This window comes from Aethalodelphis obliquidens, unplaced genomic scaffold (genome assembly GCF_003676395.1).
Source record: "Aethalodelphis obliquidens isolate GAN/ISIS:26980383/991018 unplaced genomic scaffold, ASM367639v1 scaffold90, whole genome shotgun sequence".
Lineage (NCBI taxonomy): Eukaryota > Metazoa > Chordata > Mammalia > Artiodactyla > Delphinidae > Aethalodelphis > Aethalodelphis obliquidens.
Genome location: NW_020838034.1, coordinates 722,556 through 747,670, shown reverse-complemented (window position 1 = coordinate 747,670; position 25,115 = coordinate 722,556). Strand labels below are relative to the sequence as shown.

At 47.5% G+C, this 25,115-nt stretch overlaps 5 protein-coding genes across 10 annotated transcripts in view; 3 read left to right on the top strand and 2 right to left on the bottom strand.

Moving 5' to 3' along the window:
- NUP210L (nucleoporin 210 like) overlaps nt 1-2,979 on the top strand; it is an 86,951-nt gene extending 83,972 nt beyond the window's left edge. The window contains exons 38-40 of the mRNA XM_027095042.1: nt 2,030-2,131; nt 2,634-2,708; nt 2,806-2,979. Coding sequence (XP_026950843.1) covers nt 2,030-2,131; nt 2,634-2,708; nt 2,806-2,906 — 278 coding nt within the window. The 3' untranslated portion in view covers nt 2,907-2,979. The remainder of the gene's footprint in view (nt 1-2,029; nt 2,132-2,633; nt 2,709-2,805) is intronic.
- Nucleotides 2,980-3,329: 350 nt separating this feature from the next.
- On the bottom strand, nt 3,330-4,990 carry RPS27 (ribosomal protein S27). The gene is made up of 4 exons (XM_027095041.1): nt 4,868-4,990; nt 4,469-4,577; nt 3,790-3,900; nt 3,330-3,416 (listed from the first exon to the last, which is right to left on the bottom strand). The coding sequence occupies exons 1-4, from the start codon at nt 4,871-4,873 to the stop codon at nt 3,388-3,390; spliced, it is 255 nt and encodes an 84-aa protein (XP_026950842.1). The 5' UTR covers nt 4,874-4,990; the 3' UTR covers nt 3,330-3,387.
- A 2,952-nt stretch (nt 4,991-7,942) lies between these two features.
- RAB13 (RAB13, member RAS oncogene family) lies at nt 7,943-12,538 on the top strand. The gene is made up of 8 exons (XM_027095136.1): nt 7,943-8,200; nt 9,884-9,944; nt 10,796-10,856; nt 11,096-11,173; nt 11,279-11,368; nt 11,489-11,554; nt 11,659-11,712; nt 11,905-12,538. The coding sequence occupies exons 1-8, from the start codon at nt 8,077-8,079 to the stop codon at nt 11,980-11,982; spliced, it is 612 nt and encodes a 203-aa protein (XP_026950937.1). The 5' UTR covers nt 7,943-8,076; the 3' UTR covers nt 11,983-12,538.
- A 3,282-nt stretch (nt 12,539-15,820) lies between these two features.
- Nucleotides 15,821-18,228, top strand: JTB (jumping translocation breakpoint). The gene is made up of 5 exons (XM_027095011.1): nt 15,821-16,337; nt 16,499-16,536; nt 16,741-16,823; nt 17,279-17,358; nt 17,907-18,228. The coding sequence occupies exons 1-5, from the start codon at nt 16,255-16,257 to the stop codon at nt 18,061-18,063; spliced, it is 441 nt and encodes a 146-aa protein (XP_026950812.1). The 5' UTR covers nt 15,821-16,254; the 3' UTR covers nt 18,064-18,228.
- A 134-nt stretch (nt 18,229-18,362) lies between these two features.
- On the bottom strand, nt 18,363-23,793 carry CREB3L4 (cAMP responsive element binding protein 3 like 4). 6 transcript variants are annotated; one of them, XM_027095008.1, is made up of 10 exons: nt 23,307-23,789; nt 22,704-22,881; nt 22,217-22,463; nt 21,951-22,072; nt 19,880-19,972; nt 19,640-19,746; nt 19,457-19,525; nt 19,264-19,348; nt 18,974-19,070; nt 18,363-18,844 (listed from the first exon to the last, which is right to left on the bottom strand). In XM_027095008.1, exons 2-10 carry the CDS (start codon nt 22,875-22,877, stop codon nt 18,651-18,653), a joined length of 1,188 nt encoding a protein of 395 aa, XP_026950809.1. In that variant the 5' UTR covers nt 22,878-22,881; nt 23,307-23,789; the 3' UTR covers nt 18,363-18,650. The 6 variants fall into 6 exon arrangements, with proteins under 6 accessions (XP_026950809.1, XP_026950808.1, XP_026950806.1 ...); XM_027095007.1 differs by having other exon boundaries at nt 18,365-18,844; nt 21,951-22,463; nt 22,770-22,881; nt 23,307-23,792; XM_027095005.1 differs by having other exon boundaries at nt 18,365-18,844; nt 21,951-22,463; nt 23,307-23,790.
- Between the last annotated feature and the right edge of the window lie 1,322 nt (nt 23,794-25,115).

The following is a 25,115-nucleotide window of genomic DNA, read 5'->3' as shown; positions in this document are numbered from 1 at the left end:
TTTTTTTTTTTTTTGCGGTACGCGGGCCTCTCACTGTTGTGGCCTTTCCGGTTGCAGAGCACAGGCTCTGGACGCGCAGGCTCAGCGGCCATGGCTCACGGGCCCAGCCGTTCCACGGCATGTGGGATCTTCCCAGACCAGGGCACGAACCCGTGTCCCCTGCATCGGCAGGCGGACTCTCAACCACTGCGCCACCAGGGAAGCCCTGAGAGCAGTTTTTAAATCTAGAGTTCATGGATCTCCACAAAGGTCCACAGATAGAACTCAAGGTGTCCATGCCTTGAATGGGGAAAAAAAAATTGCATCTTTATTTTCAATTAACCTCTAACTGAAAGTTAGCATTTCCATTGATTATGAGTATAAGCAACAAATCACAGCGGTATTATATGTGACTTTGTCACCAAGGGAAACCATAGATGTTCTCATGTTCCAACTGTCACATCTCAAAACATTTCATTTCAAAATTACATCAAAATTACAGTAGTTATCAGACCTAAAGCTCCAAGTTTTTTATTAATAGAGCACACATACTACTGTATCACAAATTAGGCCTTTGAACATTTTGCTAACTGTATATTACAAATTAGGTTTTTTCCCTATTTTCATCAACTCTTGATATTAATTGGTTTCCTTTATTCCTACATTTTATCTTTTGCATTTAAAAACATTCTGAGTTGGGATCCATTGACTTTATCAGACTGCTGAAGTTGCCCATGGCAAAAAAAAAGTTAAGAACCCCTGCACTTCTTAGAGATAAGAAGGACAAGCAGTGTAACAGTACGATCAGAGTGGGTGGGAGTCTTTAGATACAAACATCCAACCTTCAGCTCATTCATACAAGTGTGTGCCTACTGTTATGTGCCAAGCACGGTCCCTACTTGCAGAAATCAGATTTAAGACAGGGCCCAGGGACTTCCCTGGTGGTACAGTGGCTAAGACTCCACACTTCCAATGCAGGGGGCCTCGGTTCGAACCCTGGTCAGGGAACTAGATGCCACATGCTGCAACTAAGAGTTCACATGCCACAACTAAAAAGATCCCGCAAGCCGCAACTAAGACCCGGCACAGCCAAATACATAACAAATATTTTAAAAAGACAGGGCCCAACTAAGACAGGAATTAGTTCAATGCAGCCAGAACAAAGGGGTGCTATAAATTAACGTGCCTAAGTTTTATTGGGACTCCCAACAGTGGGACCTGATCAAGGATTAATATAGTCTTGTTTCTACTAGTAAGCAACCTCAAATTAGTCTTCAGAGTGAAGCAGTTTGTAAACAGTGGGAAGTTGTTACAACAGTTGTGAAACAGAGTCTGGTGAGAGGTAAGACCAGTTAAGAGCCCAGAGATAGAGGACCTATGTAAGGGATGCAGAATAGGAACTAGGTCCAAGGCCCTGGTGACAGTTTACCTGGGAAGGCCAGTTAAATTCAGGCAGTTTTGTGGGGCAGGGAAGAGTTCATTTCTAGACACTGAAAAGTTTGAAATAACCAAAGGCAAGCGCCAAGCATGCTTCAAACACAGAAGTCTGACGTTTTATTGAGGACAAGTTTATAAACATATCAGAATGTACCTGAATAAAAATGGACAAGTAGCCCCTGCATTTAAGAGGTTATTGGTGATCCAACGAAATATTTCATTCAGGTTAGAGGGATTAAAAGGAGAACTTGAATCACCTTTTGATTGTGATAGACTATCACAAACTTGGTGAAGGAAAGCAGTCACATGGAGTTAAAGTGCACAGGAAAGGTAACAGGCATTTTAAAGTGGCAAAGAATTTAAATATTCTTTTGTAAGCTGAAAAGAAATGAGACTCAAGAATTGTAATTCACTGTTAGAGAGGTAAAAAACCAAAAAAAGGTAAGAGGAGCTAAGTTCAGTTCACCCCTTTTTCTCTGGTAAGAAGCAAAAGAATTTCCTAGAGGGCTGGGTTTTGACTGTTTCAGCTAGATACTCTTAGGACCACACAAGTTTTTAAATGCAACATCTGTCCTGGATAACTATAATCTTCTTTTATTCTGCCAATGTGTAGATCAATGTGAAGATTCACGTGTCCTCCAGAAGCTCATGGGTTCTTACCAGATTTTCTTTACCCTCTTTGCGGTGTTGGCACCAACAGCTTTCCTCTTTCTAGGTAAGAAGTCCTTATATTCAGCACCGTGGCCTTTTGACTTGGAAACTGCCTTCATTTTATTTCACAAACTAAATGAGGATGAAAATTAGCTGTTTATCACATCTAATTTGGGACATGCAACTGAAACTGATTTAGCCTCCCTAACCCTAGTCACTAGTGGACCAAAGATCCCGCCCAACTTACTAGGAAGCAATGAACTGCATGTGGCCAATAAATACCACTCAGAAGTGGAAATTACTGCTAAACCTTAGATTATAGCTAGTTTTGCTCAAACACATAGCTAGAGATGATTCAAGCAACACAACACGTACTATCATCTACACGTGCATTCCCCATCTCTCAACCAGAAGTTGGAATACCTCTAAAATTCATTGAATAAAAATTTCCTGTAAGTATAATTATTTAATTTGAAGCCTTTTTTTATAGCAATACTTGTCCCCTTAAGGCCTTCCTCCAGTGAAAACAGTTCTCTTTGGTGACATCTCCCTTATTCTTTTTCCAGCATACAATGCCTTCCTAAACAAGATACAGACAGTTCCAGTTGTTTATATACCAACTCTAGGTGCACCACAACCAGGTAAAGAATCACCATCTTTATCACTGAAAAGCTCAGGTATCATCCTCATTCACTTTTATTCACCCTTCATCTATCTCCCTTCCTCCTTTACTTCTAGGTTCTTACACATCCACACGTTCTCCCCCTCCCTTCACGAGTCCACAACCCCCACCAGCGCAGCGTCGGCTACAACATTGGCTCTGGAGTACAAGGCACTAACCTCTGCTTGGACAAGTCCCCTTAACTGCAGGGGGCTGGAAATTTCTAGCCCTAGACCAGGAGCCTAGCACCAACCTCTACACTCATAAGCCTCCAAACAAGCCTTCTGAGAACTGTAAATAAAGGATCCTAGGCTGTTTTGTGTTAAAGTGGTGTGCTGGATCGCGTTTTAAAGATCAACTGTCAGTTCTTAATTCTAAGAAAACATAAAAGTGAAAGCAAATACCCCATTTATATACCATTCCAGTTTTTAACCAAGCTCTGCAGATTTATTCAATGAGCCTACGGATAGGAATGTCCCAAATGGACTTTTTAAGTATTTGCCACTTACTTGCCCCAAATGACTCTACAGTCCACTCTTCTGATTGCCCCTGAATACGTGAGGTAGGAACTTCCTAGCAGTAAAACAAGACAATAAACAGGACGTATCCAAAATGTGTTTATTCGGATGGTTTCCCATTCATCTTGATTCCAGGGGCTTTTAGTGCTGCTTCCGTCTGAAAGAGCACCCTGCAAGAACAAGTTCCAAAGGTTAACTGACAGCAGCCTACTTACCCTGTCCCACCCCCACAAAACAAAATGATGCCTGATACCCACAGGAAACCTACATCTGTAGTTTTCTCAACTCTTTTAGCTCCTACCTACTCACTTAAAGACAACATCTGCTTCAGTTCATATGAAGCCCCCTTTATCACCCATCCACACCAGCCTTAGACAGGAGCACTGAGATTAGTGCTTTCTAATTATGCTTTTGGAGAGAGAGAAAAAAAAAAAAAGACTATCAAACCCAACTCTCTTTGCAAGACAGCCTGATAATTTACATTATACATGACCTCTCTCAAGATTCAAACCCCAAAATCACAACATTAATTAAACCATTTACCTTCTGTAAGCCTTGCTTTTCCTCCTGTAGGCTGGCAGAGGACGGTAGAGCAGCCAACACACAAAACTACTGTTTGTGCATGGCTAAAGACGGTGGTGATTTTATAGCATCCTGTGAAAAAAACAGCGAGTTACCCCATTTTCCCCAAACCTTTATTCATTTAAACATATGCTGTCATATATTAACTGTAAAACAAGCATGTTATGTAAATTCTTGAAATTTACTTTCCTATTCTAAATCGATTACTTGGCTCTAGGTATACATTAAAGCCAACTTAAAAGCAACCTTGACTATCTGCCCCCACCTATGATTTTTTTTGTTAATGCGTTACCACCATCATCCAAAAAAACTATCCGAGAGTTAAAATATAGACAATCCTCTATTTGGTGAGGGAAGAGGCTCAGTAACTGGTCAACGTATCCACTCCCTTGTCTCCAGGTACAAGTATATAAATGACCACAGCAGAAGCCCAACGTAACATTCCAGTGTTTCTCAACACAAAGAGATGTTACGGTCTGCACATAAAGTTTTGAAGGGAGATCACTATGGATCACTGTTCCTGAAATGCAAAATTTTACCCATCTCAAACAGTCAAATTTTAAGAAATCAGAACCGTTTCAAGGATACCTTTTTCCTTGGGGTCCAGTGCTTTCCCCACTACTGCAAGTTATCTCCTCACCTGGGCATTTCACATCCATGAAATAGGAATTGGGGCTCTGCACCAGGCGCTTCTTCTTGTGTTTCCTCTTCTCCTCTTCTGGAGAGGGATGAAGGAGATCCTTTGCGAGCTAAGAGAGGCAGAAATGCAGAGATTTAGAAACCATCGGCGAACACGGGATGATCGAAAACAGCCCCCACTGCCACACACCGGGGAGAGCTCGCCCCTCGCCGCCCCTGCTGTCTGCGCAGCTGGGCCGCCATCTTATCGCCTTTCCGCTCCTGTCTATGCAGGAGGCCGCACGGGCCTCTGCAAAGTGCGGAGAGCAAGTGAGAGCCCTCTGCGATCCGAAGTCAGCGTGAGGGGAGAGTGCGGACAGAAGAGCGAGATCTCCACGGAAACCTGCACCAAGGAACTCACAGGCATGTTCTCATGGGGAGGTCGTCACCGTCGGAAAAGAGCGAAAGCGGAAATTCTGCTCCTTAAATCCGCCGTCCCGCAGGAAGTGACGCCTGGGCCTTCTGCCGCCATGTTGGGAAGGTCCTCTCACGGTGTGTGGGCGGCGGGGCGAGGAGGGGACTGCCATCTTTGGAAGGTCTCTAAATGACAGAACATAGATGAGTCGCCATGTTGAGAGAGAGAGCATGTTCTCTTAAGGTCAGCGTTTGATCTCTATTGAGGGGTAAATGGACAATTTTTAAATTTCGCGCTGCACTTTAACAATGGGAACTGCTTAGGAAAACAGCGAGACTGAGCCATGTCTGGGACTTATTAAATTTCTTTACTATTTTTAAATTGGTTTAGTTTGCCCATTTTTAACAATTCAGAAATGTAAACATAAAAAAAGGAAGTCCTCATATTTTCCGCACCTCCAGCCTATTCCTAGGGCTAACCATTGTTAAATTTTATTCTCTCCTTTCCATCTTTCCCTCTAATACTAATTACATCACTCACTTATGTAGTACTTATTTGTGCATTGTTCTGACTGCTTTTCACATGTTAATTAATCGTCACAACAACTCCATCAGGTTGATACTATTATTACCCACATTTTACAGATGGGGAAAGTGATGTCCAGAGACATTAAACAAATTGTCCAAAGTATGCTACTAAACTGCCTTCCAAAAAGGTTGTGCCAGTTTACATTCCCACATCCTTTCCCCCACACTTTCACCAGCACCGCCTTTCCAAGATTTCTAATCTTGGCAGCATCGACACTCTTGACAGGGAATGAGAAGAAAAAAATGAAGAACAAATCATGGTCTTCTACAGTAATGATCAAAGGGTTAGAATGTCCATTTGTCATAAAGGAGGGGCGAAGATGACCCAAATGGCATCTGGGGACCTGTTTAATTCCAAAGGAAAGGAATAGGGCAAGGGATGTGAGTTCTAGTCAAGACTGTACTGGTAAACGTTTAACACCTGACTATATGGGAGGGGAGCCCTGATTTGTTGTCTTTGCTAATTTCAATGGCGTAAATACTCCCACCGTGGCCAATTTCAGACTATCAATGTGATATCATTAAACACGGATTTGGAAAGAGATAAGCACAATCTGTTCTCATGAGCCACTAAGGATTGGTTCCAGCACACTACTGACGGGTGAGAAAAACCTCTGAGGAAGTGACATTTAAGCTGAAATCTGAAAGACAAGGAATCAACCAAGCAGCAGTTTGGGGGAATAGAATTCTAGGCTGAGGGAAGAGCTTGTGAATATAAAACCAGAGACCGAATGAACCTGCCAAAATTGAGGCGGGGGGGGGGGGGGGAGGCATTGTTGCAGAAGCTCAGAGAGCTAGGGGGAGAGTACTATGGAGATGAGGCTCCAGTGAAAGCACGTATACAGCAGCATAAGTACAATTTAGAGAGGTGAAAAAGAAAATATATTGCTGGGTATGAAGAGTCCAGATCCAGACAAAATAAAATGAAATGAAAAAGAATTGATGGATTTTTATCAGAACAATCCATGAACATTGAAGAGTAATTTAAAGGGCTGGAGAGAGATGGTTTGGCCAGCGAGAAATAGAGGACACTCAAGGTTTGTAATACAGCTTGAAGACATAATGGCTGGTGAGATAAAGGACAAAAGGGGATTGAATAGTTGTGTTTGAGAAAGGACGAACATTGGCACACAAGGTAACGGAGGATAAGTAAAGTGACAAGAGATGCCTTCTCACAACCAGTACGCTATCCTTATACAGGAACTATTCTACTGATCTGCTATTAGAAAAGCAGATATTTTGAGTAATTTTTTCCAAAGACAAAGATAAATTTGTTTCTTTATAGCTGTGTTCTCCATATTTCAGCTTCCTGGTTGCCAAGGCTACACATTCACAGTCTGTTCAGTGGGGTGTCAGGAGTACTGTCTCAGGGCTGTGTTAAAAGATCCAGATCTCATGAAAAGAACGAGACCAGACATTTGTAGTCCCAATCTCTGTCTTCCTGAGCTGGCATGTCAGAGAATTCACACACAGGGTCCCAGAAGAAAGACTGTTCAAAATGAAGCTCCAGAATGTATCTAGGTGAAGTCTGCGTGTGTGTGTGTCTGTGTGTGTGTCTGTGTGTGTGTCTCTGTGTGTGTGTGTGTGTGTGTGTGTGTGTGTGTCTATGTGCTGATTTCTATAGTGTAATTACTTTTAATTTTCACTCTGTTCCACCAGGGGGCAGACTGACTCAACGAATAGCCACCAACTCCAGGCATCCCGCTTTTTTCAAAAGGAATTGGGATTCTAAAACTAAGGGCTTGGGACACTAACACCAGAATTCTAGAACTGCCCCAGAAGGATTCTGTTTTCCCTGAGTCGCCCCTCCAAAAATCAGTCCCCAATTTTTGGCAACTCCCAGTGCTGTCCTGGCCTTCACCCTTATTCCCCCAAACTTCCCTTTCCCTTAATTCCTCTAAAATTCCTCTTCCCCAGGTCATTTTGATTAAACTTCTACTTCACATCACCCCAGCGTCTCTGGCTTCAGACTGGAAGAGTGAAGTCAAAAGAGGGGGGACGGGGGCTTCCCTGGTGGCGCAGTGGTTAAGAATCCATCTGCCAGTGAAGGGGACACGGGTTCGAACCCTGGTCCAGGAGATCCCACATGCCGCAGAGCAACTAAGCCCGTGTGCCACAACTCCTGAGCCCGCGTGCCACAACTACGGAAGCCCACGCGCCTAGAGCCTGTAACAAGAGAAGCCACCGCAATGAGAAGCCCGCGCACTGCAACGAAGAGTAGCCCCCGCTCGCTGCAACCAGAGAAAGCCCGCGCGCAGCAACAAAGACCCAACACAGCCAAAAATAAAATAAGTAAATAAATAAATATATTTTTTTTTTTTTTAAAGGGGGACGATAGTAAGCAAAAAGCTATGGGAAATGGCTAGGGAGACAGGCCAGTGTTGGCTGGGAAGGGAAAGCCCAGAGAGCCGAAGTCTGGGCTGGCCTCCTTGGCCAGCAGAAAGGGGTGGGCGGGCAGGGGGTGGGGCCCAGAGGAGTGCCGCCTCTCCTTTTTCCCGGAGCCTGGGCGGAGAGGGAGGAAAACTTCCTGGCCTGGGCTCCGGGGCTGCTCTGTTTGCCAACCCTCCAATCCCGCCTACCCGTGCACAGCGCTTCCCCACCCCTCTCCCGGCACCCCCAGTGTCCGCCATGGCCAAAGCCTACGACCACCTCTTCAAGTTGCTGCTGATCGGGGACTCAGGGGTGGGCAAGACTTGTCTGATCATTCGCTTTGCAGAGGACAACTTCAACAACACTTACATCTCCACCATCGGTGAGCCCACTGGCCATACCCTAGATCCCCGACTCCCCCATGCCCTCATCCTCAGGCTCTTGGATTACTTGTGGCCCACTTTTAAGTCCCCTTAGAGTCAGGCTTCTGAACTCCAGTCCCTGAACCCCGTCTCAGACCCATCCCCCTTACATGTCTCCGGATAGTACCCAAACCTCTAACCTCTCTGAGACCTCCAGGTTACTCCTCAGTTGTGCCAGCCCCTTATTTTCTTGGTACCACCTGTTTCCCTTGTCTCCCCAAAACCACATGAACCCTTCTTTATTTCCCTCTCAGCTCCTCTTCCCCCACCCCCATCCACCTAGAACTCTTGATCCACTCTCCACATTTCCTGTATCCCCTCTCCCTGAACATCTGTCTCCCAATTCTGCCAGCCTCTTTCTGTCCCACTGAGTTTGCATACTCTCCCATTACATTCCCACCTTACCATCTACTTTGCAGTCTCCCTGCCTCTCAACTTAATAGGGGTTGGGGAAGATGGAACAGAGTGGCTGGGTATGCTGGAGAGTGGCCCAAGGACTGTGATCAGGAATATGCAGTCAGCCTGGTGAGGAAGCCAGAGTGAGGGGACTTTTGGGGTCTCTGAGTCAGCCTGGTGACTCAGCCTCCTCAGGCTTGGGGGAGGTGCACAAGTTTCCACTAAGAACGTTGTCTCCCCTCCTCCCCCTCATCATTTTTTTAAAAAATTTATTTATTTTATTTACTTATTTTCGGCTGTGTTGGGTCTTTGTTGCTGCGCACGGCCTTTCTCTAGTTGCGGCGAGCAGGGCTACTCTTCCTTGAGGTGCACAGGCTTCTCACTGCGGTGGCTTCTCCTGTTGCAGAGCATGGGCTCTAGGTGCGCGGACTTCAGTAGCTGTGGCACTCGGGCTCAGTAGTTGTGGCACGCGGGCTCTAGAGCACAGGCTCAGTAGTTGCGGTGCACGGACTTTGTTGCTCTGCGGCATGGGGGATCTTCCCGGGCCAGGGCTCAAACCCATGTCCCCTGCATTGGCAGGTGGATTCTTAATCACTGTGCCACCAGGGAAGCCCCCCTCTCATCATTCTTAATCTCCTCTGGCCTGGGAAATAAGACAAGGAGAGTATCAAGACATTCTGGTTAGAAAGAGGAGAGAAAAATGCTCCTCTCTCCTAATTCAGTCTTGGGGGAATCTTGTTTAGCCTCAAATTTTCTTGTTTCCAAGCCTGGCCTACTAGTTAATTCACATAGACTGTCATCAGTTACCTTTTTCCTTGCTCTTTACCCTGTAGGGCCAGGAGGGTAGGTGGGAGAACTGAGAGTAGAGGGTTCTAAGAAAACAGAAAGAAAAAGGAATCTGAAAGTAATATTTTGGGGGAGACAGATTGAATTGAGAGAGTTGTCAGCTGGCATGGCTAAGCGGACCCAATACAAATGCCTTAGAGGCCTTAAGCCTCCTTGCAGAATTTTCATCACCTTCTCCCCTACAAAGCCTGTAAAATCTAAGTAAAAACAATATGCTTGCTATACAAATACAGCTTTGAGAAAATCCCCCTAGTTTTACACTTCCTACAAGATTACTTCCCAAGTGCCTGCCCTGCAGAATTTCTGGCACTGCCACTGCTCCATTCCTGTCCCTCTCACCACACACTTTTACATGCATGTATATGCATGTCTCAATTTCAGTGTACACTCTCCACCTCTAGGAATTGATTTCAAGATCCGCACTGTGGATATAGAGGGGAAAAAGATCAAACTGCAAGTCTGGTGAGTGAATCCCTCAGGACTCCTAAGCCAGACTACCTCATTTACCTCCTATAGGTGTTTCTCTTCTTTTTAGCTTCATTTCTCTCCCTTTCCCAATGCTCCTTCCAGTACATTTTCTAATCCATTTCTGTCACCTCATTCAGATGTCCTTTCATCTCTCTTCCTGCTTACTCAACTATTTTCAGCTTTTTTGTAATTCTCTTGCCTCTCCTGGACCTGGAGCATCCTCTGAACTTGGCAACTGTCTAGCTAGATCAATTGTCTGTTGAACTATAATGTGGAAACAGGCTCTAAACAGTTAAATAGCAAATAGCAGAATTAAGACTTGACTCTCAGTCTAGTGGAGAGGCCATAAAGCCAAGTGTAGAGGTTTGACCTGACCGCCCTGAGGAAGCTGGAGACCCTAAGGGTGTCAAGTGGTAAAAGGCTTAATGGAGGCATTATGATACAACAGATAAGAGGAGAATGTGGTTCAATCCTGGTTCTGGTACAGAATGACCTTCACCAGTTATTTGGCCTCTCTAAATCTGTTTCCTCATTTGTAAAATAGAGACAATAAAACATGTCTCACAGGGATAGAGTGAAGATTACATAAAATGACACAAATAAAATGATATATACACAGTGCTTGGCACAGAGTAAACAATGAATAAAACAGAAAGACCTGTTTCTTAGGCCTTTACCATCACTCAGTATCAGCTCAACTGTCTTTTATCCCTTTCTTCCTTTACTGTTTCCTGATTCTGTTCCTTTCAGTTGCAAAAGCTAAATTCTTAGGGGGTGGGGGTGGGAGTCTCTCTTTGGAGACCTCTTCCCTGTATCCCACCCCATGAAATATTCCACCTCTTCAGGGACACAGCTGGCCAAGAGCGATTCAAGACGATAACTACTGCCTATTACCGTGGAGCCATGGTATGAAGTGTGGTTCTGGACAAGGGATGAGGCATGAGGCACTAGAATGTATGAATATAGAGGGACAGGAGTTGGGGCAGAGAAAAATGGGGAGGGGCACAGTATGGGTTGCAGAAGGCCCCATGTGGCCTAGTGATTAGACTTGTGGATAGAATTTGCAGGGTCACTTAGAGGGCGGTGGGAAGCCTAAACAGGGGAATATGGTACAAGGCTCCATTGTGAACTCTGCCATTCCCCAGGGCATTATCCTAGTATATGACATCACAGATGAGAAATCCTTCGAGAATATTCAGAACTGGATGAAGAGCATCAAAGAGGTGAGGACCCTCCCAGAGAGACAGGGGAATTGGGTAGAACCTGGAGGATGAAGGAGACTGTGAAAATGAGCAGGACCCAACTTTTACTCTTACCTCTTGTCCCAGAATGCCTCGGCTGGGGTAGAGCGCCTCTTACTGGGGAACAAGTGTGATATGGAGGCCAAGAGGAAGGTCCAGAAGGAGCAGGCCGATAAGGTAAGAGCAGGCTGGGCGATGTTCTAGAACTGGGCCAGGAGGGCCAATATGAGGCCAGATTGCAGGGACTCAGCTGCTGCCCTTCATCCAACTCTCTTTTTACCGCTTCACTCCGTGCAGTTGGCTCGGGAGCATGGAATCCGATTTTTCGAGACAAGTGCTAAATCCAGCGTGAATGTAGATGAGGTGAGACACACCGCATCCTTCATCCCTCAAAGAGACGAGGTATTAGAAGATAGACTTAGCCTCCCCTCCAACCTGTTCTGATCAATCTCTACTTTCCCCATTAGGCTTTCAGTTCCCTGGCCCGGGACATCTTACTCAAGTCAGGAGGCCGGAGATCAGTGAGTTGGTTCTGCTGGGCTAAGTACAACTGTGCATGTGAGTGTGAGTGAGTGTGTGTGTGTGTGTGTGTGTGCGCGCGCGCGTTGGGAGTAAAAACTGACGAGGAGAGCAGTGCTAAGACTGCCCACAAGGGTGACCCCAGACCCCAGCTAGCCATTCTCACCCTGACCCCTGTACCCTTCTCCCTCTAGGGAAACAGCAACAAGCCCCCCAGCACTGACCTGAAAACTTGTGACAAGAAGAACACCAACAAATGCTCCCTGGGCTGAGGACTCCCCTTCTGCCTATCCGCCCTAAGCCTGGAGGCTGAACCTGAGGGAGGCAGGGCTAAGGGGCCGGGCAGGGGAGAAGTAGCACGTGGGGCTTGGAGGGATAGAGATGGGTAGATGGTGGAAGAATGGGGAGAATATGGAGAAGAAAAAAAGGAAGGAGCGAGTAGGAAAGAGGAAAAGAAGGAGGTAGACTAGAGAGGGAAGGAGAGGCAAGAAGGGAAAGAATTGAGAAAGTGAAAGAAGGTGAAAAGGAGGTAGGAAGAGAGGGAGGAGGAAAGGAAGGATCGATGGCCCTAAGCCTCAGACCTTCTCTGGGTTTCCAGGGCAAATATAAATGTAAATAAATAATTGATTTATTCTGTTACTGGAGCAGGCTTTAGGGTCCTATGAGAGGCTGGCTCAGCACCACCGTCTGAAGGTTTGGTCCTATCCTGTCACTCTGCATGGTCTTTCTCAGTATTAAAGGCCACCATTTGCACAAATGTCCCTGGTTTGGGTAACTTTCATCATTGTCGGAATTGCTCTCTACTCATAAACCTAATTCTTGTCTCTCTGAGGTTGTTGGTCTGCTTGAATCTGGCTGAGTTCCTGGGATGCCTAATCCTACAGCTCTCCCTTCCCCAGCTGTTTAATTGATGAGGGAAATAAGGAGCAGAGTTTCTTTGAAACTGAAGGTCTGGACATCCTCTTTCCAGCATGGGATTTAGAGGATCCTTGTGTGCAGAGTCTTGTCCAGGAGATTCTAAAAGAGCAGGACTCTTTCTTGGGCCTCCCCAGAGGAGTGACAGCCCTAGCCTCAGGGAAATAGCAGAACCAGTATTTTTTATCCAGTGATTTCTGCTAGCATCTTTGATTCTGCCAGGAATCCCTTTAAGTAACTAGTAAGCATTATTATCTGCTTTTATAGGTGAGGAAAATGAGACACAGAAGAGGTTCATTTAGTCATAAATATTTATTGAGCATCTACTATGTGCCAAGCACAATGGTCAAGTTAATATAACCTCTGGGTGGTACTTACTAGAAAAGGGACTAGTAAAATTTAACAAAAACTGCCCATAACTACTGAATAACAAAGAAGCAAAACTATTGGCATGCAAAAGAACCACGAAAAAGAAACTTAGACTTGGGACTTCCCTGGTGGTACAGTGGTTAAGACTCCCACTCCCATTGGGACCACTCCCAATGCAGGGGGCACAGGTTTGATCCCTGGTCAGGGAACTAACATCCTGCATGCTGCATGGTGTGGCCAAAAAAACCCCCAAAACCTTAGACTTGAGTTCCCTTAAGTATACGTAGACCCCTTTCACTCTTACAGGTTTTTTTTTTTTGTTTGTTTGTTTGTTTTTGCGGTACGCGGGCCTCTCACTGTTCTGGCCTCTCCCGCTGCGGAGCACAGGCTCCGGACGCGCAGGCTCAGTGGCCATGGCTCACGGGCCCAGCCGCTCCGCGGCATGTGGGATCTTCCCAGACCGGGGCACGAACCCGCATCCCCCACATCAGCAGGCAGACTCCCAACCACTGCGCCACCAGGGAAGCCCCTACACAGTATTTTTAAACAGCAAAATTATCTCACAGACTTGATCTTTTATCAGGATAATGAAAATGTCAGATTTGGTTTAGACAAAGTACCATTAGAAGTTTTATTCATGGATATGATGTTCAAGGCATTTAAGAAACCCCCAAGCCTGCAGTGTGGAAGTGGATGGCACAACCCTGGAGCTATCAGCAAAGCCTTTTTGTGTGCTGCTGTTTCTGTTGGTAAAAGACAACACTCAGAAAAAAGTCTGACAGTGCCAGGAAAAGGACTCAGAAAATAATTTGATAAATGTGGAAAATAATTTGATAAATGTATTATGTATCCAAGCTTCGATGGGGTGATGATCCTTACCTGTGGCTTATGTGTGAGCTCTGTAGTCAACTGCTCAGCTAGTTTAATTTGCTCAAGAGATGAGGAAAGACTTGCATTTTGTGAATCCCAGGAAGAAGACTGACCAACATCTTTGTCATACTCCAGAGCAGATATTTTAAAATCCCGTTTCAGCACGGAGACCCTATTCAGTTGCTTGGTACGGCTACTGGAAGTGAGATCTTACAAAATCTTCCGGCTTGTCATGAGGCACAGTGGGATTGGGTAAGGAGTAACAGAATACAGTATTTCAGCCAAAACTTTTATTATGGCTAAAAAATACTGGGAAAAAAACCCATATCCTACCTTCTATAACATACAACTATTGAAATATACAGACAAATAATAACTTAAAGGAACAAATAGTTACAAGCAAACTTAAAGCTTAGCCCTCACCAGGTGGTGGCTGTTTTTTCAGCTCCCGCCCAGTGATCTTTCCAGTCTGTTAGTTCTTGCTCTTGAGCAGCCAGATTTTAGTCTGCTGGGAAGAGAGAATTTATGGGATGTAGCACCAGATATACTGTTGATCTCCAAAAGTGCGCTAGCTCTTAGGGCTGTGGGGGTAGGGGAGTAGCTGTGATCTTTAGGCTAGAAAGACTTCCTGAGGGAGAAGAGTGTGGAGCAGAGTTAAGAAGAAAGCATGGGAAAAAATTAAAAAAAGAAAAAAAGAAGAAAGCATGGGGATAAGTACTTTGATCTTAAGAAGTGGGATACAGATTATTAATAGTGCCTAGATTTATATGAAGTTTATTTCAAATACCTCCTATCTATCTACTGAGCAACTACGAAAACTAAACTCATAGTCCAGTTGTCTGAGAGGCTGCAGACATACATGTATGTAAAACTAGGAGGAAATTTCTGGCAGAATTAGGATAGTGACTAATACATTACCAGACAGTAAAGCATGAACCCAGAATGTGGGTCAAGTCGCTGCAGTTCTGGATATATGTCAAGGTTTGGCTCCATGGGGAGGGAAAGCAGGCACAAATGTGTGGCCTGGGGGTTGAAAGTCTAGGCTTAGGTCGCAGCTCTCCTACTAGCTGTGTGCCCTTGGACAAGTGACACACTCTGAGCTTATTCATCAAATAGGGATAATATCAACTCTGATTCCTCAGGATTACTGAAAAGGATCAAAATGAGTTAAACGTTGAATTCAAAAAGTACAATAGAAATGTGAGGCAATATAATTAGAAGAGAATAAAGGATTTTCATACACATTTCATTTGCATCTCGCAAAAAAAAATAAACCTAGAAAATGCACATTAGCATTTCCATTTTCCACAGAAGATTGACTGCCAGATACCGTCCTAAAGTCACGTAGCTAATAAGCACTTGAACCTATGAACCTAAACTCAACGCTTCTTGGGATTTCAAATCTCACGCTCTTCTGATTGCATTAGGTAGGAGCAAGGGAGAGCTGAGAACATTTAAGGAGGTTATTCAAAGGACCGGTTCTGGGGAGTAACTTAGCAATTAACATGCGAGAAGGTGACATCTGAGTAGAGCTGAGTGGGAGCCCGGAGACAAGGGAAGGCTTCATTCACAGAGAGTCTCTGGTATTCCTGCCCCTGGAGGGAGGAGGAAGTGCAGTTTCACCTCCATCCCTGGACCGCCAACCCAGCTTCTCCCCTAGACCATCGTTCGAGGCGGGAAGCGGGCGGGGTATCGGAAAGCCTGATGCTTAATGGTGAGTCCTCGGATTTTAAAGAGGGAGGAAAGTCCTGAGAGGGCGACGTATAGTTCCTTTTTATGTCTCGCTGTTCACGTAGCCCAGAGGGGCAAAAAGGCGTAAGCCCATGGAGCATCGAGAAGGACCACAAGCCTGACAGCCACCATCTTCTCGGTTCCGGCAAAAGACTACCAGGACCATAATGCAACGGTGCGCCGAGCCAATGGGTCGCATCTCGCTGCACACACGCAGGGAGATCCAATTCCCAGGGAGCAGCGAGCGGAAGACTACGAGGCCCATCAGGCAAGCCAAGGGCCTCTTCTTCCGCTGACTGGCCTAGCTCTGGAAAACCTGCCCGCGCCCAGGATCCTCCGCGCGCAAGATGGCCGCGCCGGGAGCGGAAGCGGAGCGGAGGAGGTGCTAGGCTCTACGCCCCCTCGGCCTTCCGTGAGGACCGTACCAGTCCGAAGAAGGAAGCTCATGGACCCGAAAAATGCGTACTGCCTTTTCTCGCCGTGACCATGGGGGCGTACTGACAGAGCCTTTGATCTGATAGGCAACCCCAGCATTTCGCAGCCCTGACTTGGAACCTCCCCGAGGACTGCAGTGTAAGCGCGGTCTCTGCGTTCCGACCGAGGCAGGAGGCCAGTCAGGCAGGTCCCTCTGTCCCGACAGGTGGGACACTGAGCACTCCATGCCAGCGGGCGCGGGGAGGCGTGGCCTCCCCCAGGGCCGCCACCTCTGCTGGTTGCTCTGCGCTTTCACTTTAAGGCTCTGGTAAGGAGGGGCTGAGGGCAGGGAAAAGGAGGGGACGGGAGGATCGGATCGTCCCCGCCCCCTGTGTCCCTGGACCGTGGAGGGGGGGGGGGGGGGGGGGGGGAGGTTCCCTGTTTTCCGGCTTCTGACTTTTGCCCATTTCCCCCCCTCACCCGCTTCAGCCAAGCAGAAGCTCCCGTGCGGGAGGAGAAGCTGTCAGGTGGGTGATGGTCTGGGAACCCGACGCCCCTATAGTTGTTTTGTTTTGTTTTGACCTCCTCCCATATACCTAGAGATCAGGTGGAAAAGGGCGGCACCACGTGGAGCGAGGGCATTCAGCTGTGATGGGAAGTTGATGTGCAGAACTTAGGGGAGAAATATTTTCTGAACGAGGTCTGGGGCTTGCATTTCTCTCCCTCTCTAGTGAGCACCTCAAATTTGCCGTGCTGGCTGGTGGAAGAGTTTGTGGTGGCGGAAGAGTGTGCTCCATGTTCTAATTTCCAGGCTGTGAGTATCTGTTTTCTCTCCCCTTCTTCTTACATCGAATCAGACAGGGACTGTCTATCTAAGTATGCCTTTGCATTGTCTTTTTGTCTTTTTTCCTTGCAGTCTCAGTGTGAGTCCAAATCTAAACTGGTCTTGCCCCTGAAAATGTGCCCTTTTCTTTCCAAGTTAATGGCAACGTTCAGCTAATAACCGTGTTCTGTTCATTTTTAATCTAGTAGGTTCTGGAACCTGCCCTTGCCTCTCGTAGACTATTGACCCTGAAGTGTTCTTAGTAACACGTACTTCTCATCCTGTAACCACCACCTCATCACCCCCGTGAGAACTCTTCATTAGTTCTCTGTTGCCTACCAGCTCTGAGCCGTAGCACTTGGACACCTGCCCATTCTGAATGGCAGCCTTCCTGTTTCTCCTGCTGCCCCTTCCTAACAAGTGCTTTGGTCCTTTCCTCCTGGCAGAAAACCACCCCCGAGTGTGGTTCCACAGGGTATGTGGAGAAAATCACATGCAGCTCAACTAAGAGGAGCGAGTTCAAAAGGCAAGTGCTGTTTCTCTTCTTGAATCCTCCTAGATCACCCCTTTGCTTCTGTGACTTTAGGTAGATAGTCCTGCCTCTTCCTCTTTGTATGGAGGTAGCATGGCATATTGGAAAGGGGAGGGGATTTGGAGGCAAATTACTTGAGCCGAAGTCCCAGCTCTACTCCTCAGCACTATATTATTGGCCATATTTTCTCATCATTAAAACTGGTTAATACCAGCTCTGCTTATCTCACCAGAAAATAAATTAAATATTTGAATGGGATTAATGTACTGTAAACCCTTTATTTTTATTTTTGGCCGCACCATGCGGCATGCTGGATCTTAGTTCCCCGACCAGGGATCGAACCTGTGCCCCCTGTAGTGGAAGCACGGAGTCTTAACCACTGGAGCATCAGGGAAGTCCCTGTACTGTCAACACTTTAGAAGGCTGACGCTGGTTTCCTCTTTTCTCCTCAGATATATCTTGGTGAGGATGAAACAGGAGGGAGATTAGAGGGAGAGGCAGTCTGGTCTTCCCTGGGGATAACTGTTTCTTCTTGCCCTCAGCTGCCGCTCAGCTCTGATGGAACAACACTTATTCTGGAAATTCGAAGGGACTGTCATAGGTGTGGCCTTGGTCTTTGCTTGCCTTGTCATTGTTCGTCAGCGACAACTGGACAGAAAGGCGCTGGAAAAGGTCCGGAAGCAAATTGAGTCCATATAGCTACCTCCTCCCCTTTCATCTGGGTCTTAGAGACCCTACCTCAGACAGAAAGGGGAATGAACTGACTCGTGCCCCTGGTTCTCTGGAACCTTGTGGTGGCACCCCCTTTCTCCCATCTTCCTCGTCTAAATCATTAATGAGCAGAATAAAAAGAGTAAAATCGTTTCCTTCCCTAGTGTAATTTGGTTTGGGGCAGGAAGTCATGGGGGTAGAGAGGGAAAGGGGGTGGCAACTTTAGGCCTCAGTTTACCAGGTACCTATCTTCCTCCCTCTTCTACTATTACTTAAAACTGTCAGGATACAATTTTAGCAAAAAAAATTTATTTCTCAGCCAAAATGTCAGTTTCCCCTCAACCCTATCCCCAAAGAAGAAATAAAATCACAGATACATGACAAAAGTATTTGAGGTGCCCCTTGACATAGGCAGACTGAGCCATGGGGTACAGACATCTAGGGCATCCTGATGTGATTCAGACCCCTGAGGCCAAACAGCCCTGAGTGGGAACCCCAGGAGGAAGCAGAACCACAGCCAGCGGAGCCCTGGATTCCTTATTGTGATTGGGAAGTGGGCCAGGAGGTGTTACAGCTCACATCTCATCTGCATGCAGCACAGTTCTGATGTGCCTGCTGGGGCCTGCCCTCCCTCCTGTCTTCTCAAGCAGTGTCCTTGTTGAGCCATTTACACCCTTGGCCCCAGGTGACCCCTCCAATCTGGACTCCACCGCTGGATTCTCCAGATTTTCTGTCATGTCCTTGTGAGTCAGGATGTTTCTGGAAATCACTGTGGGATGAAGGAAAAAGGGCAGTAGAATAGTGCTCCCTTGGTTGGGGATCCTAGACAGAACAGGACCTCCCTCCCACTTCTTGACTACTCTGGAAAACAGAGTCCTTTCCTGCCCTTGCCTCTCACCTCCATGAGGCTGGTAATCCTCAGGCCCAGCTTCTGGTAAGCCCTGAAAGGGGCTGAAACTGGGCAGGATGATGAGAGCCAAGGAGAAAAGAAGGATCTGGGAAGAAGCAAGAGGACATTTGGGCTGTGGGGACAATAAGGGAAGGGAGTAGAGGGCAGAGTGACTAGGGGGCAGTTGGGGTCATCAGGGATGGGAAGATAGGTCTGGCTATGGAGTGGGGGCATCAGGATGGCAACCTGGCAGAAGATGGAGGAGGTGGCAGGGGAGATGGGAAATAGATTAATGGTACCAGAACACAAGTGCTAGTCTGGGCAGCTTTGTTGGAGGTTTGAACAATAAGCATCTGCAGCTGGCGGAGCTGAGTCACCAGGGAGCTGGGAAACGAGGAATGAAGAGTTAGATCTCCTGGGAACCAGGGCCCAAGAATGGTATCCCTGTGTGCTGCACCCTTACCCCAACACACGCACTATGTTTTCACTCACATGTTGTGCCTCTCCAGCTCCTGGACTTTTTTCTGTAGTTCCTGGTTCTGTGCAGAACAGGCAGCCACCCTAGGAAGGGTGGAAAGGTAGGATAAGGCTCTGTAATCATGAGTCCCTGACCTTGCCTGCCTTGGTGAGGAAGGGGGCCCAGTCGTGAATCCAGAAATGTGAGTCCAAACATACCTGCTCTCTAGTCCATCGATGTACTCTTTCTTCCGCCGCCGACTGTCCTGAGCTGACTGCTTGTTACGGATTTTCCTCCTGACCTTCTTGAGGACCCTCTCCTCTGCCTGGGGGCCCAGGGTGTGTCAGTCCCGGGCCCTTAACCTCCCCCAACTCCTCAACTCTTCCCCTGCTATCCTGGCTTCTCAGAGGCCATGGTAGAGCCGCTGGGTTACGATACCCTTTGGGGAAGCGTGTTACCTTGGTGAGGGGCAGGTGAGAGGGTAGGGACACCCCTTCCTGTCCCAGCAGACGCTTCTCCTCTTCTGTCAGGAACAAGGTTTGACAGGGCAGCTGGTGGGGGACGAGAGAAGATGAGAATGGAGAGAGGGTCATCCCATTTTCAGTACTCATGCTGTTCCCCTTGCATGCCTCCTGGAGAGAGTTTCCTATTTGCACTGAGGAATAACAAACCGTAAAATGAGATGAGGGGCAGGGACCTTCATGCAGACAGACTGTTGATTAAACCACAGGGACTTCCTGAGGCTGACAAGGGAGAAAGGTGGTTTTGTCATATTTTTGCCCACAGACTTAAGACCTTGGCAATCACAGCAAGTTAGGAAGGGCCTATTCTGGTCCACATTTGCGGAGACCTTGTGGGTATTGGAAGAGGATGTGGAGTAACTCACTAAGGTAGGGTTTGCTTGACCTTACAGCAGGCAAATGATTCATTGTCAGCCATTAACTTCAGCTTGGCACAGTGTTACCATGACCTGCCAACCACAAGGAGATCCCTGGGGCGATGGCCCATCCTCCCCTAGGGGCTGAGCCCTAACTTTCAGACTGAAGTTCTGTCCCCTCTCAAAGAATTCCCCAAAGGCAACCAGATTGAACAACTTCTCATAACAAAGTATGTGGGGAACATAGACAGGTGTCTGGTTAATGTGAGCCCATCAACTGAGTAACTTGCTTTTCTAACTAATACTTCTTTTTGAACGATTTAGGCTTCACTTTGTGACTCAAGAGGAATTTGCTTTTGCCTGTTGATGGTCTTTGGCTTTTAGCTAAACCACTTCTATCTCTGCCTTATTCTGATGTTCCCTTCTTGCCTCTGTGACTATTTGGTGAATCGTTAGAGGGGTGTCCCTCCCAATCCACCTAATCAAAATCTCTAAAAATGAGGTCTAGAGGTATTTATGTATGTACGTATGTATGTATTTTTGGCCGCGCCGTGTGGCTTGTGGGATCTTAGTTCCTGACCAGGGATGGAACCCGTGCCCCCTGCAGTGGAAGCGCAGAGTCCTAACCACTGGACTGCCAGGGAATTCCCCTAGAGGGTTTTATTTTATTTTATTATTATTATTTTTTTTTCGGTACACGGGCCTCTCACTGTTGTGGCCTCTCCCGTTGCAGAGCACAGGCTGCGACGCGCAGGCTCAGCGGCCACAGCTCACGGGCCCAGCCGCTCTGCGGCATGTGGGATCTTCCCGGACTGGGGCACGAACCCGTGTCCCCTGCATCGGCAGGCGGACTCTCAACCACTGCACCACCAGGGACAAAACCAAAAACAAAACAAAACAAAACCAGGACTTCCCCGGTGGTCCAGTACAAACTCCCCAGTGTTTCTGACGCACACTCAAATTTAGATGCCTCAGACTTTTTAAGATTCCTCAGCCCAAGATTCTAAGATGCTTGGCTTGGCTTCTGGTCTCAGCTTCAACCACAGATTTTCAGGGAGGCTAGAACCTATTCCCTGCCTTTTGCACACAAGGAGTTCTTTTCAGGATAAAGGGAGGAACAGTGACCTGGGCAAGACCCCCTCCTCATCCCCGCTGCAGGAACCAGCCCAGCTAGCCTTGGGAAGGTATGTGATGTGTTACTCCCCTACACTGTAACCATGGGCAGTGGGTGCCTGGTGAACCATTGTTCCAGTAAAAAACGTAGTTGCAGTTGCTTCTACATTCTGTGCCCAGTAACCAGTTGGATTCCCAGGTGGCCTGTCACATTTCCACATCCTGACCCAAAGCCGAGACGATGGCCCTAGCTGAGCAGGCAATGCTCATGGGTCTGGGCTTTCTCCAAACCCTATCCCTGGATTCGCTCAGCCCACCCTCTCCTTAACTGAGGCATCACCCCCTTACCCCCAAGGGATTCTGTCTCTCTTGTCTTTTCCTGCTCTTAAAGTTGCCCACATCTCCCTGGCATTCAGGCCTGATGCCACAAAAATTAGGGCAAAGACAGTGTTCAGCATCAGTTTTCCCCTCCCTCATCCCCTTCTCCCCAGTTCTGTGTATCAGGGAGTACTGAACCCAGCTGACCCCCCAGGACTCACCAGGGCTGCAGGAGGCACTGAGTTTACAGGGCCTGCTCTGGGCAGGATGTGGGCATGAGCATCGGGAGGCAGCTCACTGACCACACAGGCATCAGGCACCATAAACGGTGGGCTCCACTGATCTGAGGGAAACATAGGTGGCTGGGAGAAAGGAGATGGATGGCCGCAGGCCCTGGGTAGTGGCACAGGTTGGGGAAACTCCCTTAACCCCAGGGTTAGGGCTGGGCCTGAAGGGCCATTGTCCGCTTCCCACAAAGAACACTGACCTATTTGGATGGAGATGAGCCCTACAGCTGGCCCAGCTTCCCCCTGCATCCTCTCTAGGGTCCCTGCCTCATAGACAACCTCATAGAGGGCAGGGGAACTGGGTGGCTTGGGGGCAGGGGGACTGTCTGGATGGCGAGGATCCTCAGAGCTTCCACTGTCACTGCCAGGAGAGGCTTCTGAGCAGTACACTTCATTGGGATCAATGAAAAGTTTCAGGAAATCTTCAGGCTCACTCTCTTGAAGACCCTACAGTAGAAGAGGGTGTATATGTGGATAAGGAAGAATTCTGGAAGTCCTATCTGACGTCAAAACTAGATCCTTCATGCTTCAGTTTCAGTCCCTTCTCTCCTTGGACATGAGGATAGTTACAGCTCATGTCTATTTTAGGGGCTCTGTCTTCAGACTTCTAAGCAGAAGCTGAAGCCTCTTGGACTTCTTATCACAGAGTTGTCTCAACCCACACCCACTCCCATTCATCACACTCACACAGCCATGGCCCCCACTGGACTCCCAGCCTTGCAGCCCCTGTTCCTGTAGCCTAGTTACTGGGACCTCTGAAGGTGGACCATGGAGTCCCAGCTCCAGGAAGGATCCTGTTGAGAAGACGTCTTCTGGAGGCTCCAGCCACATTTCCAGCAGGTCAGGGGTTCTGAAATCCATGCTTCTGCGGGGAGGCATGGGGGGGGAAGGGGGGCAGTTGCAGAAGGAGAATGATGGCTCTCCCCCTCCCCCACCCCCCACAGTTTCTGGGCTCCTCTCCCTCTTCCATTATCCCCCTTCCTCACCTGTGCAGCCCCCTCACCTGTCACCCGGAGCTCTCGCCTTCGGCCTTATCTCTCTGGTTCAGACCAACAGGCACCCCCCTGGGTATTACCTGTTCCGAAGAGCCCAGCCCTGCGAAGCCAGCCTAGCCCGTTGATGGCCCCAAACACTACACCTTTTCTTTCCTCCAGGATCTCGCATCCTGGACCTGCCTAGCCAAACCCCGCCCCCAGCCTTACACTACGTAAGTGGGCTGCACCTAGCCAGGAGCCACGATAGGGGCGCAGTAGCTGGAGCAGGGGGTTAAGAGGAGGAGCGTGCACAAACCGGTCTTAAAACAGCAGCCTGCCCTTTCTGCCTCAGTTTCTCCTAGCGATAGCAAATCTTCCTGAGGGTTTGCTGGCTCCTCAGGGAAGGATAGAGATGGCTGTGACTGGAGCACAGGACGCTTGAGTGCCTGTCCTCTGGACGTCAGTTTTACAGGCGGGAAACCACGGCGGGGTTGAAAACAAAGGAGGGAAGAGTCCATAGGATTGCCGAAGACTGACAGAGGCATCCCTTCCCCCACCCCGTGGCGCTCTTCCCACACTTGAGTCTGATTGGACGCTAAAGACATCCAGAGGTTTTGAGGGGTAGTGCATTGAGCCAATGGGATTACCGTCTCGAGGCAGGCTCCACCGTAACTGGTCGGAACGGGCTCTCAGAGAAGGAGTGGGGCCAATGCGGCCGGAGCACTTATTTGTCTGGCGGGGGTTTGGTTCTGAGGGAGGGTAAGAGCCAGAAGACTTACTGTAGGGAAGGGGTGGGGTATGTGTGGGGGGGCGCCGGGGGAACTTCCGGAATGTGGGCTGAGGCTTGGTTTGGTTTCACTTGCCACGTGACTCCGAAGTGTTAGGGAGTAAATAACCTGTTGACCCAAGTTACGTGACAGCACTTTGACTCAGCGGGCCGGAAAGTCGCGCAATCGCAGGTTGTCCAAATCCGTAATCCATGCATTATGCTACTGATAAAGAACAGCACTTATATACGCACACTCACAGGACTCTCTGTTAACTAACGGAGGGACAAGGGCCTAGAAAACTGCAAGAGGTTAAAAAATCATTCGGATTTGGTTTGGGAATGACTTATTTTTTGCGTATGATTACCAACGACAATATGCAATATGTGTCCTGCATTTGTATAGTTTACAAAATGTTTTTTGTAAGCATTGTTCCTCATTTAATACACAACAGCGCTGAGGTAGACAGGGCAGGTAATGTTTTACTAACTTTACCAATGAGAAGACAGATACGTGACTAGAATGTAGTAATACCGAAACTCAGGGCATTTTGCCTTGGTCCAGAGACTGATGACCCAGGAATTCACTTTAAATAAAATAATGGATATAGGATAATACTGATATAGGTATGATTTTTCATCTGCCTGCCTCCCCATCAGTACTTCAAATAAAGGATAGCTGAGTGAATAAAGCACAAAAATTTGGGTTGATCCAGAGTTCAAACTGGTATTCTTCCCGTGAAAATTTAAATGAGCTGAGGGTGAAGACAAGAACAGGATATAATATTTATTAAGTAACTGATATATGGTCAGGTATTTTCATGTTACTCATACAATTCTCATAACAACTCACAGCTGGCAGAATGAAGTTAAGTAACTTTCTCAAGATTACTCTTGTTGACTGAAAAACATTGCACAGCCTAAAAGTTGAGAATTTTGTTTTATTTGGCAGTCTTTCTGAGGACTTCAAGCCTGGGAGGCAGCCTCTCAGATGGCTCTAAGGGACTGCTCCAAAGAGGTAAGGGAGGAACCAGGATATACAGCAGTTTTTGCAACAAAGACCAGGTATTAGGAACATCAAAGGATTATTATTAATTAAAGAAAACCAGATATCTCAAGTTAATGAAGTTAGCACTCTATGTATGGGAAAATGTAAGAGCTTGGGCTCACTGAAATTATTCCTTTGATTTACACCTTAGCTCTCTAGGGCCAGTTTCCTGTTCTATCCCATCCCAAGTCCCTCAGGGCACACCTTTGGAGGTGGCTGCAGTGGCTGAGGGCCTGGCAGCAGGGCAGCCCATTCCTATCCATCCTGAGTTCTCTCTGGGCTTACCAGGCGCCTGTAGTGGTTTGATGGCT